Source organism: Cibotium barometz, chromosome 63 (genome assembly GCF_041138505.1).
Source record: "Cibotium barometz isolate CiBa-2024 chromosome 63, ASM4113850v1, whole genome shotgun sequence".
Lineage (NCBI taxonomy): Eukaryota > Viridiplantae > Streptophyta > Polypodiopsida > Cyatheales > Cibotiaceae > Cibotium > Cibotium barometz.
In genome coordinates, this window is record NC_141108.1 from 15,157,213 (window position 1) to 15,171,831 (window position 14,619).

At 42.6% G+C, this 14,619-nt stretch overlaps 1 protein-coding gene across 4 annotated transcripts in view; it reads right to left on the bottom strand.

Annotated features, from left to right (window-relative positions):
• Positions 1–2,205: 2,205 nt before the first annotated feature.
• The window catches only part of LOC147603741 (methyltransferase C9orf114 protein), a 61,735-nt gene continuing 49,321 nt past the window's right edge, over positions 2,206–14,619 (bottom strand). The window contains exons 7-13 of one of the 4 annotated variants that reach the window (XR_015265487.1): positions 6,584–6,699; positions 6,384–6,463; positions 6,148–6,217; positions 4,007–4,084; positions 3,451–3,657; positions 3,058–3,170; positions 2,606–2,883 (exon numbers count right to left, since the gene is read on the bottom strand). Coding sequence is in view for 3 of the 4 variants with exons in the window: in XM_086795787.1 (XP_086651913.1) it covers positions 3,105–3,170; positions 4,007–4,084; positions 6,148–6,217; positions 6,384–6,463; positions 6,584–6,699 (410 nt within the window). In the remaining variant the exon portion in view is untranslated. Of the gene's footprint in view, positions 2,958–3,057; positions 3,171–3,450; positions 3,658–4,006; positions 4,085–6,147; positions 6,218–6,383; positions 6,464–6,583; positions 6,731–14,619 lie in introns of those variants that run through there. The other 3 variants (XM_086795787.1, XM_086795788.1, XM_086795789.1) reach the window with 3 other exon arrangements.

The following is a 14,619-nucleotide window of genomic DNA, read 5'->3' on the forward strand; positions in this document are numbered from 1 at the left end:
GGTAAGAAGATGACGATAGAAAACCCTTGAAGGAGAGTTTGGTGTTTGCATAGACAACCGATAAGATGGAGAGAGAGAGAGAGAGAGAGAGAGAGAGAGAGAGAGAGAGAGAGAGAGGCTGGGCAAGCCGAGTTGGGCCAAGCTGGAAGGAGTAGAGAAGAAGGAGAAGGGAGGAGGGAAGAAGAGTGAGAAGTATGGAGGTATGGATATAGAGAAGCAGTATGGAGGCATTTGCAACATCTTGAAGCTCTTGGGATGAATTGCTTATTGAACCCTAGTTGTGCAGCACAATACATGCCTATCATTACAAAGAATCGATGGGTTTAACTTGGACTCAAGTCCTAGGGTCAAACTTGGACTCAAAGAAGGACCAAACTTGGGACTTTAGTCAAGTCCTGGATGTGAAGGACTAAATTTAGTCAACGGGTTTAACTTGGACTCAGGTCCTAGAGTGAAGGACTAAATTTAGTCAAGTAAACATGTGGTTTGGTCCTTGGACCATAGTCCTAGGGTCCATGTTGCAAGTCCAAAAATTATTTCAATTTCCAGCTCTAGGACTCAAAAGGCTAGAGCTAGAGTTCCAAGGACTCAATTCCAAAAGTTGTTCATTCCCTTGCCTCTTAGACTCAAGTCCTAAAGGTTCACCATGGACTCAAGTACGAACACTATCCCAAATTTCAAGCCCTAGGACAAGGCCTACATGTACACTTTGAGGACAACACAAAGCTAGCTCTTAGAAGAGGTGTGTAGGCCCTATAATTCAAGGCCTACATGAACATCTCATGGACAACTCAAACATGTAAACCCTAGGATTGAAGGCTTACATGTACACTTAAGGCCTATATGTACACCTCAAAGCTCGCTCTTAGAGTCTAGCCCAAGAGGTGCACCATGGACTCGCATCCTTTAACAAGCTCTTAGACTTAGAGGTCCAAGAGGTGCCATGACTCCCATCATTTAACAAGTTCTTAGACTTATGTCCAAAGTTGTCATTGACTCCCATCCTTTAACAAGCTCTTAGACTGGGGTCCAAGAGCTGCCATGGACTCACATCTAAACATTATCCTTAATTCTACATTCACAACTTAACGACTAGAGATAGCTCTAGAAAAATTTTCTAAAACCTAGTCCATTCACAACTTAAGGACTAGAGTTAGCTTGAGGATAAAATTCTAAAAACTAGTCCATTCACAACGTAAGGACTAGAGTTAGCTCTAGGACAAAATTCTAAAAGGTAGTCCATTCACATAAGTTGGCTCGTGCGCTCAAGCCCTAGAGACACATTGTGACATTAAGTCCACACACCATCCTAATCTTTGGGCTCTTTGTCTCAAGCCCTAGATGTCGAACTTGGACTTAAGAATTGAATGGGGGGCTTCGGTCAAGTGTAAAAATATGCTTTTAGCCCTAGATATAGAACTTGGACTTAAGAGCGAAGAATTGAATTTGGGACTTTGATCAAGTGTAAAAATATGCTTTGGATCTTGGCCAAGCCTTTGTCCCTTGGAATGTAGTTCTAAACATATGCCCTAGATCCTCGACTTAATTCTTAAACCCGACTTTTTATTCTTGGGTCAAGTCCTCCATCAATCCTTTTTCTTTTGCCCACCCCTAGCTCCATAGCTCAAGTCCTCCATCAATCCTTTTTCCCTTGCATCAATTCATGGCAGTTCTTACATCAATCAACTACTTAAGCATAGTTCTATTCTCTTCACTCACTCATGTCCTATTATCTACTTGACTCAAATATATTTCACTCATTAGTCTTGTATTTTAACCACAAAAGTGGCTTAAGTCTAATTTATGAATTTTGAAGAAATGGAAAGGAAAATCAACTTAGAATTTCATGAGACTATTTGAGAATGATTTGAAAGTTTTTTAAAAAACATGTACCTAGTAAATTTGCAAATTTTAAATGTTATTAACAATATGTACCTAATAAATTTACAAATTTTAAATGTTATTAAAAATACATAATTATTGTAATAGCCTTATCTTGCAAGAGATGTGTATAAAAAAGTGTTATTAAAAATAACATAAAATTATTGTAATAGCCTTTGATACCAGAATTGGTATAAATTACTTCACTGTAAAACTGCTCTTATACTAAAAATACGTATTATTCTCCGAACAAAACGGCATTTAATTTGAAATTTTCAACTCATTGAATACAACCCACTACTTAAAAATTTGGAATCTCAACTCACTGTAATGCACCTATATCAGCTTTGTTGCAGCTATAATAAAAAACTCTACACTGTGAAGGAAAATATGAACCACAAAGAAGATGATTACCTGAACCCAGTTACTTAACAAACTACAATGAGCCAACAGACTAGTTATATGAAAAACAATGATGAAGGTAAGGTTGGGATCTATAGGGGCCCTGAAACCGCATCGTCCTAAAGCCTAGCTAAGGCATGGCTCTTACTAAAGGGGTAAAACCAAAACTGTAACAATAGAGAACCTTCTGTTCTTAAACAAGATGAGTTGGCAAGAGCCAACAAACAGAAAGCCCTGATTGAAAAACTCGTAAATCATAGAGCTGACTTTGAAAAGAACGTTATGCTCACAAGATCTCAAAAGCCTACCTAAGAGTACCGACCATGTGGGATTTTTTTCTCACATTGCCTCCTTGAGGTTTCCTTTCAGCTGAGAAAAGTAGTGTTCCATATTCCTTAAGCTTTTAACTTGGAGTAACCAATCCACTTGATGGAAGCAGCCTATGAAACTGACGATGGAAGCAGCCTATGAAACTGACTGTGTACCCTAGTCGACCGATCAAGCTTTCCAAAAGAAAGCATTCCTCAAAGATCTGTCATCCTCTACTCAAAAAAAGGAGTCATTGCTGCACACTTATAAGCATGAAGAAACATGGATCACCTGTAAAAGCATAGGGAGAACACATCTCAAAAAGGAGTCATTGCTGCACACTTTTAAAAAGCATAAATGATCACCTGTAAAAGCATCACAGGAGAACTTTCAAAACCAATCTTAAGCTTCAAACTGAAATAGGAAAAGCGAAAGCATCCCCTTCATAATACTCCGACAAACTACCTCGTGAGAATATTGGAAAGCATCTTTCAGAGTCCTACTGCCTGTGTTTAGGAAGGGCAGATGGCTTGTTGAACAGCTTCTTGCAGAAACTGAAGAGAAATTAAAATTGCTTCCTGTAAGTAGATCCCACATTAAATAATTAGATTAGTCAGCATCAACAACTCCAAGCCAAGTTTTTCATCGACTAGAAGTTAAAATTCCTTGAAATACCCAAACTATAAACCATTTGCTTGTTATATAACGTCTTGAACCATGATGGTACACGAAACTAAAGAGGCCAATTCAAACCTTTTGCATCCGGAACTGCTAGTAGAAGTTTCTAACACGTCACAACAGGCACTCTCGAATATTTGAGTACAACATTGATCCAAGATAACATAGATTGGGACATACAACAAGACTGAGTGCTGCCATTGGAATGTTACTCAACATAGGCATTCAAGGGCCAGTTATATATCGAAGACGCTATTTCCTCCGCATTTCAAGCCAGTATGTTCAGTGGTCATTGGCAGTCCATGGGCATCATTTTTCTGCTAGCAGAACAGTACTTCAACTGTTCCATGCAGCCTGAAGTGGCTGTTCTGTTACAACTCAGGACAGCTGACTAAAAACTGTCAGCTTCAATACGGATCCATACAGATCAAGCACAGCATTTTTCAATAGATATCAATTAGCCAAGGTCAACCACTTCAATAGAAACAGCTAATTCTTAGTTTTATAAATTACAATGCACTAAGCCTTTAGCGGCCTTTAGTAGTGTTTTGAAAAAGTCCTTTGAAATGCTACTAAACTTTAAAACTTTGAGAAGACTCCATCGCCCTTTAATACTTGAACCATACTATAAACACTTGAGGGTGCTAGAGACCATGTGAGGAAACCCGTGAGTACCTCCACAAAGACTGAGGGTCACAGCTTTTTCCCAAATTCTAATGCAACCAATAAATCATACCTCAGTCCTTATGGTTCTGCTTCCTTGATTCGGACAGGTATTGAGATATTGATCGAACAAGCCAGTGATGCTCTGTGCCTATGGTAAAAAAAAAAACCCATGAATACATGATGGCCAACTACACTAATTGAGACCACTCACTCAAATTGGACATTAGGCACCAACATTGTGCAAGAGTTGGATAAAAGTTGAGTGAAACTTTTGCACAGTAAAGAAACAGAGGTAACTTTGATTGATCCTGGAAACATCACATTCAAAACAAACTGATACATCTGTACTTAAAATAAATCTTCATAATAGATGTGACACACCTCTCGTAGTAGTGCAAGGTGGCAGCCACATGGCAGACGGTCATTAATTACCAGCATCAGGCAGTGTGCACAGCAGTGGACAGCAGCCAGGCAGGCGGGTAGCACGTGGCAGTCAGCCAGTGGGAATGAGTCGTGGGCAGACTGACAGCAGCATAAAGTGGCCAACCAGCACATCTGATGCTATATATACGCATATTTTAAAAATCATAATTTTCAACTGCTGCTCCTCAGGAAAGGCATTCTACAAAGAGTTTCTCTACACGTGGGTTGGCCAAGGAGATCTTCTGCAGGTGTTTGCATTCTCAGCACTTGAGTTTCAGTTGTAATTCTTTCTTCTTGAACATAGTTCAGACAGTAGTTTAGGACTCGTGTGTGTGCTGTATGTGTTTGACTCCGCTCTTCTTTCTATTTCTGAAAACCGTAGCACACATGCTCAAGTGTTCTATGATAATAGTCAACAACCATGCCCACATGACACGAAGCATCTCTGCCTAGGTGACTCTTGCACTAAGGCTCCATACATCCAACTTATGAGAAGCAATAAGCTGCTCATTTCTGCTTCAAACTGTCTGGACTTCTCGTTTATAGCAATGCCCTGCAACTAATCTGAAGCTGAATCTTCAGACTGGTTATTTTGCGGGTAGCATTAAGGCTTGTGCTTCATACTATTTGAGCCTTTCAATATAGAATGTGGCATGTGGGCTATGTGTGCATGCCTGAATGAGTTATGGAAGCTGCTGTAAACCATTTTCTTCTAAATTTACTTTAAAAGTAACAGCAGCAGCTCTGACTTGAATTTCTGTTAAGACCCTCAACGTCATAATTGAACTGGCATATGATGAGTTAATTTACACTAGGTGCATTGCATGTAGGAAGTCTGAACACTTTAGATGAGTATTGGGCTCATTTTTAGGGTCCACTTTGATCAATTTCCAAGTGGGCATTGAAGTGGATCAAGCCTATGCTTAACTAAACCTGGCACCTGGACCAGTATACAGCTATAGTATGGGACACCAGGGTTCAGGGACTGCCTGGAATGGATTGGATCACCCACCTCTTGACGGTGTACTTACCACGTGTTGGTTACTAAATAGCCCCAACTGAACTCTAGCTCAACTACACTCATTGACCTAAACAAGATCAACCAAGTTGAGAACAACCTCATCACACATTTCGATCCAACCGCCAATGGCTGGCTTTTCTAGGGCACAGGAGAACTACAAATAAGTATGCAAATATTACATTGCATTTACTATTAGCGGAGAAATAGCATGAGGAACACTTATGGGTCTTGGATATATTACAAAAACATAGAGGAAATCAGCAAGCATGTGCTTAGAGAGAGAACTATTCTGCCATCCACGGATTTTGAGTGCTCGGTGCATGCATAACATCCAGATTTGCTTAGACCTGATGTAGGCTGAATTCTCATTTGCACAAGCATGCATGTGCATCGAGGTTGTTTCAGGTTTCTAACCCCTTGATTAATCCATATTTTTTAAACTCGTCGACTTTTTATATAGATCACCCAAGCACTGCCCACAAAGGAAGAGGGGTCACATGGGACCCACATAGGCATGCTTCCCATGATGGGGCATGCATTACTTGCTTGAACGTCCTTGAAAGGCCATATAAAACATAGGAAAAGCAGTATGAAGATATGTGGAAATGCCTATAAAAAGATAAAAGAAGATCAGATTTCAAATCCCATCCGGCAATAGGCCATTTACAGAAAGCGGTAGAGATCACAATCCTAGAAGAAAGAGTTGGCACGATGACTCAAATCTCTTAAACTTTAGGGCCTGCATGTTTGAGTTCCATAAGACAAACCTTAAGTCTTCTGTCAAGCTCCAAACTCTCTTCAAGTCCACTAAGACCTCCAAAAGCGATTAGCAAGTGCCTGCAACATAAATGATTCCACTGGTTAAAAACCAGTGGTGGAAATCAAAGAGACCCATTTCCTGTTCATAAACCTAATATTCAGCATGACTTGACATGCAAAAAGAAACTAAGGATCCCAAGATGGCTCATTGCACAAAAATTCATCTAAAAGCAGCCATGCTTACCTGCACTTTGGTATCAAGAGCTCCGTAGGTCTGACTTTCTTGCCATGTTCTGAAGTCCCAATACAATAATCATATTTGCCCTGTGTAATTCACGTTTCATCTAGATGAGGATGACATGTACTTACCTTGGAGAGAAACGTCTTAAAACCTGTTGACTTGAATTACACCAGACCATTCAACCACAAAATAGTCATTATTACCTCAAATGGGCACTCCTCAAAAACTGCACTTAAACAACTTGCATACCGCACTCTATAACCCCAGTAGATGCCCGCATGTAGTGCTGCCTCACGATCAACTACCTGTAGCACATCCCCTACAACAAGATCTTCAGGAGGCAGCAACACCTAAAGGATCGAACCAACAAAGAAAAAAAAAAGAATTCACCACCAAGCATGCATTGTGTTTTTTTCCGAAAAGAACACCAAAAACGAGGAGCTGGAGCCCCCCCGTCGCCCCCTCTCACCTGCACATAGTGCACCTCAGCCTTCCGCCACCCCAAATCACCACCAAACATGCATTGTGTTTTCACCAAAAACGAGGAGCTGGAGCTCCCCCGTCGCTCCCTCCCACTTGCAAATAGTGCGCCTCAGCCTTCCGCCACCCCCTCCCCCCTCTCTGCCTTCTGCCATCTTCCAGCCGTCCTCCTGGAGCTTCCCACCCAGCTGCTCTGTTCGTCATCTCCTTCCTGCTTTTGGTCAACCCTCAGTCTCCATCCCCCCTTCCTTCCCCAGTTGCCTCTCTCTGTCCTCCTTCCGCCGTCCTGCTGCTCCTCCACCCATCGTCCTCCCGCAAGCCGCTTCATTGTCTGCCCACCCACCCTCCTTTCAGTGTTCTTTTTGCGCCAGCTACTTCTCTGCACCCAGTCCTTTCTGTTAGCTCCTCTTTTTTCCTTTTCCTCTGCCTGGCCTGCATCTTCCACAGCCCCTTCCTCTACAGGAGTGTCTGGGAAGGAGATACTGCAGTGTTGTCACGAGGACAAAGACTCCTATTACCAGGGGTTCTGCCAGTTACAACTTACACCAACAGCAGCCGTTCCCACCAAAAACCACAGCTGTCAGTCACTTGGCAGGCCCCTACACTCCTGTTGGGTATATCAGAGTCAGAGTGTGTACCTGTGTGTCTGAGTGTGAACAGCCCCTAAAAAGGCTATTGTTCTTTTATGTGTGAACACTCACTTATGTGGGTGAGTAAGAGTGTGAACCCACTCTTAGAGTGGATAATATCTAGATATTATATTCCTGTTTACATAAGCGATGATGTCACTCAGAGAAGCCTCTAAGGCTATAAAAGCATTGTACTTGGTGAAGCTTAAAACCACCACATCAATCAATCACATTGAGTCATGCAAACATATATCTCTTGAGTATTTCTCTCTCTATCACTAGCGTGCCTCTATATCAACTGCCCTAGCTCAGCTCACCTGTCTAACCATGGACCATCAAATGGTATCAGAGCTGGAGTTCAACAACCTTCCGTTTTTCACCTCCTCGCTCTGCTCTGCCCCCCGACCCCATGTGATGAAACGGAGAGTGCTCGGCTCAGATGTGAAAAGCTACATGCTTAGATTAGAGGCCCAACATCTATGCTCCGTGCGCTGCCCAATTTGCACAGCCCAACTACTCCGCCTTGCACCTCTCAACGTTGCACCCGCCGTCTATCCTTGCCCATGCGTCATAAATCCCGTCACTGCTGCATGGCGCCGGTCTGCACAATGCCGTCACTGGCGCCCACCACCATGCTGCCGCTGTGAGCTGCAAAATCAGTGCCTCTGCTCTTCTTCTCAGCCCACCTTCTCTCCCTCCTACGCATCTGGTGCTCCTCTGCCCAGCCTGAATAGCCACCGCCCTTTGGCCACAAGCCAAGTCCTTGTGTGCCTCTTCAGAATGGCGTTTTGCCAGCGCTGCCATCAGTGACTCCAGCTCGACCCACCTCCTGTCGCTGCACCGCTTGCTTATAGCACATCCTTCTCATTACCTTGCTTCTCTCATCGTCCATGTGTTGTTGTCTTCAACAAAGACTTGCTCCAGCTTGCAGCCAATGAGATTCATACCTCAATAACATTGACGAACTGCATATCTGTTACATTCAGACTCCTAAGCTGTCATTTTTTAGCCTCTACATGCACTATGGATCTACACCGAAGCAATGCTGCTTTCGAGAAGTTCTCCGGAGCTAACTTTCCCACATGGCAAACAAAGATCAGATTATTACTCATCCACGACGGGCTTTGTAATGTCATGAAGGGAACAGAGAAAAAACCTGAAGGTGCTCCTACATCACCAGCCATGCAAGCCTGGAATGACAGAATGACCGAGCTTTGGCACATATAGGTCTCTTGAGCTGGCAGACAATCTCATACATCACCTCGACTTCAACAAAACTTCAAAGGAGGCATGGATAAGTTTGAGAATCTATTTGGGAATAAAATTAACAATTCTAAAATCTTTCTCAAACAAAAATACTACAATCTCAAAATGTAAGAGCACCATTCTCTTCAAGACCACCTCAGCACCATAGGTTCTCTCTTGCAACAACTGGGTGACCTAAAAGCCAACATTGATGAAGATGACAAAAAAGCCGTTTGAAGATGACAAACGGCCGTTCTCTTCCCCAAAATGGCCGTTCTCTTCTCCAACGTTGAAGAGATTGAATTCAAAGAAGTGCTGTCCACACTTCGGGTATCTAGGGAGATGTTGTACGAAAACATGGTTGCAACTTGCCATTCTCATTGATGAGGACAACTGCTACCAGCATTGACTTAGAGAAGGGTTTCAACTTTCTTCACAAAACAGAAGGGCAAGAACAAGGGAACGCTATCAAGTGCACCTTCACCAAAGAATGGCAAAAGAAAAAGATAAGAATCATGCCAACCTGGTGGCTAAAAATGAAGATGAAGAGTTTCAAGATGCACCAAAAAAGCCAAAAATCTCTACTTCACCTGAAAAATGCTTCACTGCCACTCTCTGACCTAACTCTTTCAGAGCCAGATAATGATTGGGAATTCTAAGTGCTAAAGAGTGTCAATAAGGGTTCTCCGCCCGGGATGTCCACCCGAAACATGATTATATGTGTTCGTAATCACCTTTTGTTATAAAAGGCTCCAGTACTTCAATTTATCCTTGTTTAGAGTCCTCACTATTGAATCTTTGTCAGGTACTTGTTTCCGTATTTTCAAATTCAGATAGTATTAAAATTAAATGTTGTTTTTACAAGTCTTGTCAGGTAAGCATCACCCCTAGTTGCCTTCACCATGGAAGGCCACTGGGATGGTGATTTTTCCCGTGATTACCCTTACCGCGCCCTCACATTTAGAGGAGCCAGTGAAGGCCGTTGAGATATGAGGAAAACTGGGAGAAAAGCTTACTATGGAGCACCAGGTATCACTCCCTCCACGGTGCTTTACCTTACGAAGCGTTAGTATGGGCGTGCCTGTTGGTGCACGGTCCCAAAAGACCAGTGAGGGCAGGTGTTTACCCAGTGAAGGTGGGAGACTGCCTGTGATTTGGTCTACTCCAACAACCGATTCTACATCGACCAAAATCTTATTGTTTTTCAGTTGTATTCACTCCATGTTATGGAGAAATCTGGCCTTGAGGCTCGTGAACACTTGTGAAATACGAATTGGGAGGAGGGGCCTTTCCGGCCCCAATAATGATGTCAAGTGTTCCTTGTCATTTTCAGTTTTAATGTTGCAAATAATGTCCATTATTTGTATTAGTTAAGTAATCTAAAAATGTGTATTTTTTCTTCTGATTTGTATGCCTCCTGTAGGGAGCGGTTAAGGCGTCCCCTTACCCAGAACTACACATTAGTCAAGCAAGCATGAAAACAACATGCAAATTTCATTTGCAAGCGCATACAGATGCTATGCAATGCAACATTGGTGTGGACAATCCCCATTCATGAGACTATACCAAAGTAGACGTGTTCCAGGCAAGTACACGAGGTACCATACCCAATGGAACACCAATCCTCCAAGCATTTCTGGGCATGTACACATAATCACAAGTCCCAACGGAAAGCCAAATCCACAGTATCACATGAGTAGCATCAATCCCCGGCATATACAACTGCATTGGACACCATTCCAATGTATATACATAATGAGAAAGCACAGGTGGACCAATTGGGTGGCCAAATGGTGACATCCCTCCCCCCCCCTCCCCCCCCTCACCTTTTTGGCTTCTAAACAGTTGTCTGCAACTGAAAAGCATCCAAATACATCTGAAGCAAGTGCGGGCAATCTCTAAAGAACTCTTCATCCACCTATTTAGCATCAATGGAAAGATAGTTCTTGAACTTCACAAGGTGACGCATGACAACTTTGCTTGCAACAAGCTTGCGTTCCTTGTCATACACAATCTGTTCTAGCTGCAAAATCTCCTCAAGCTTATCCACTTTTGGTGGATTCTCAATGACTAGTTTACTAGGCTCCGGCCCTACTTGTGAAGGAGACTCACATGAAAAGCATTGTGTATAATCCAACGACTACACAATGACAACCTGAAAGCCACTTCATTGATATTCTTGATCACTCGAAAAGACCCATAGTACCTGGTTGCAAGTTTAGGATATGCACCCTCTTTGACAAGCCTCTTGCTAAGTCTTGCTTTCTCAAATTTCAGCAATACCCAATCATTCTCTTTAACATCCAATCCCCTTCTATGCTTATCGGCAGCCTTTTAATGTTTGTCTTGTGACCTTGCAATCAGAGTTACCAAGGAACGGGAACGGGGGAACATTTTGACCTTGGAAACGAGACGTTTCGGGGATGGGGGAAATGTGGGAACATCACGTTATATATTCACTTTTGATTATTTTTTTTAAAACCAAATTACATTGAAATTATAGATATACATATACCTAGATGAATCCAGGAGGATGCCTAAATTCACCTTATAAGAATGTGTAATTTATAACCTTATGGTAGTCATCCACAAGACAATAAGCCATCAACTCCATCAATGGCATACTACGACATCCCCACTAACATCATCAGTGCCCAATAGTGGATGTAGAACTTGGTATCAATATATGCTCCCACACACACACCTCCCACGCACACACACACACACATAAGAGCATACATTCAAAGATCTATGTACAGAGTTTCTCTCAGAGCTCCGGAGATACACGGCACACTCAGCCATAATGAAGCCTAGCACTAAGGATCATAACAAATAGAAAAAACTATTACAACAAAAAGGTAGTTGATACGGCATATGCACCACTAAAGATAGAAATAATTAACACAATATCAATTGATTGCAACTTGGACGAAAACTTCACAATGTGAAATTTGCATGTCCGCTAATACAGCATAAAGATATACTTAGATGAATCAAATTATAGACGTACAAAACATAATATACTGAGAGAACTCCAAAATGGACAAGTGAATCAATTATCAATAATACATGATAAATCAAAACTACATAGTATAATGATCAATCATGGGAATGATAGCTCTGCATATGTGGCATCAGCAAAATCCGCATCAACTGCATCTCCCTCTGCTCTGGGACTACCAACTGTCACCATCGCTATGAGGCCCAAAGCCAATGAAGCACTCCTCCATGAACTTCCCAACAACCTTGTTAAGCAAACGCAAGTTTGCATTAACAAAGACTAGATCATTCGCCTTTGCTATGCCAAGGCGATTTCTTCTTTGACGCGATGTGACCAAATGAGCTCCACAAGCGCTCACGAGACGAGGAACTAGCCCCCTGGCTAAGAATGCGAATGGCCAACTCCGGGGTGTCAGCTCTATAATCCTCCACCATAAAACTGATCCGACTACAAACTTGTCTGCCTGCACCACTTATCGAGAAACATGTGGCAAAAGCACGGAAGGACTGAAACCAAGGTCGGTGATATAATCCAAATTCCCAGAAATATTAAACCTCACATTAAAGACAGTCAGTGCAGATAGCTTTACCAATTACAACCACATCCACCCACAGTTAAATTAGTGAGTATTGAAGGTTTTAAAGACTCGACAACACAATGGGTCCAGAACAGCGCCCCAACCCCCCCCCCCCCCCTAAAAAGAAACTTTATTACAAGGAGTATTTATAAATACATATAGAGGGTGCTCTTGCACCAGATTTCCAAGTTACTAAGGATGAAAACAAATAAAACAAGTCCTCCGCCCAAGCCGAAGGCAAGGGGTGTTTATAGCTTCACACCGAACTAGTGTGGATCTCGCAAGAGAGGCCCAATCTCACATAGTTAGGTATGTGGATCTCACAAACCCTCCGAGCCTCACACTAGGCTAGATGCACCTAGAGAGCCTTGCTCATCTAGTCTTCAATCCTAAGTTGAAACATATATGTACAACATCCTTTCTAGCACATACCTTGTCTTGGATACTCCTTCAAGGCACTTGTATCAAGAAAAGAATTCGAGAAAGAGCTTCAGCAGGTCCCATACTTAAGTTACTGAGGGGTTTACCAACCGCTTGTGTGTGTGTAAGCAGATGATGGTGACAATTAGCTGCCCTTCCTTGTATGCTGACCTTGTGTGTGTGAGAAAGGAGTTGAAGATGATGGCCTGCTGTATCACCCTGTATGCAGCCCAGTACTGATGGAAAGATGAAGACTCTGTACGCAGCCTGTATGCAGCAAATTGCCTTGTGGGGAAAAACAAAGTTTATGACCACCTGTCCCCAACCCTCTATGTCGCAGTCCCTGGTTCAGTCTGGTGTGAGGGAGAGAGAGACACTTCTTCTCATTCAATGTTGTGTGTGTGTGTGTGTGAGAGAGAGAGAGAGAGAGAGCCTCGAACGCTTCAAGGCCACCTATTAGAGAGAAAGAGCATTGAATGCTTCAGTCCGTCAGTGAGGGAAAGGGAATCCAGCACTTCCGCCCATCCGTGCACAAGAGAGAGTCCAACGCTTCACTTTGTCGATTGGAAGATAATGAGCCCGAGTCCAGTGTTAGCCAGCTGTCCTCCCCCCACGTCGACCACCTTGCTGTATACATGCGAAGGCTCCAAGAGACACACACATGGCCATCGATGCCTTTAATTTTAATGTGCCTAAAGTCCCACGTAAATGATAATGGATTTCACTAATAGTTAAAGTCCTCCCATTGGGGTGTTCACACCCATTTTTAAAATGTGGGTGTGAACACTCCGCCTTATAAAATTTAACGAAGTCCTAAATATGGATTTTGGGACTTTCGATGGCCATATTGACACCTGCAAAAAGCAAATCACTAATCAACAAGCAAAGGCATCCACACAACCTTGTAGCCAGTAGTTCTAGGCATCCCCAGCGGTACGAGACCAGATGTACACACACATGCAAGACACGAAAACAATTCATGCATCTAATAAATCTTTTGTCTCCGACATACACAAAATGAAATGCATATGCAAACATGCATTTGAAATCCCCTGTTCTCAAGCCATGTATCTCACCCAGGGATCTAGTTATACTAGATGACCCCGAACACCAGCATTCCCAGTCATACTGGTCACACCTCCAGGCCTACTACTCACACTAGCACTACTAGAAGAGCTACAGATCATATCAGCAAAGCTCCCATCCCTCTGGCAATACCAGCCCATGTCACGGGACTACTAATCATATCAACAAAGCCTAAACACTCGACATCCCGAGGATGATTCACTAGTCAAACTAGCGTCCAAATGCATAGAAAGATCCAATGAGAATCCATCTTTGCTTTATTTAAGAATACCTTGTTATTCAAGGAGCCAAATGGTAACCTTTCCCACCTCTTCTAAATAGTCGACCGCAACAGAAAAGCTTCCAAGTAGGCATCCAAATCTGAGTTTGTTCATCCAACCATTTAACATCCATTGCAGGATAGTTGGGAAACTTCACTAGAAACCGCCGCTGTAAACGGCCTCAAGGAGCCTCTTTTCCTTATGAAAGAGAAATTGCTCAATTTGGAGAATCTCCTCAAGTTCAAGAGGGTCCTCCTCCATAGGTTCACTAGGCTTTGGTTCTATTTTGTGTATGTGCGAAGATAAAAGATTTACTCCATAACTACTAGCTACGAGACTGTGTGGATGCCTTTGCTTGTTGGTTTGCGATTGGCTTTTTGCAAGCACCAAAACTAGCCGTCGAAGGGATCTAAAACCATGTAAAAGGCTTAGTTATATTTTATAAGGTGGAGTGTTCACACCCACATTAATAATGGGTGTGAACACCCCAAGGGACACCCAAACTTTTAAATCATTTGTATAAAAGGACATGTATCATTTA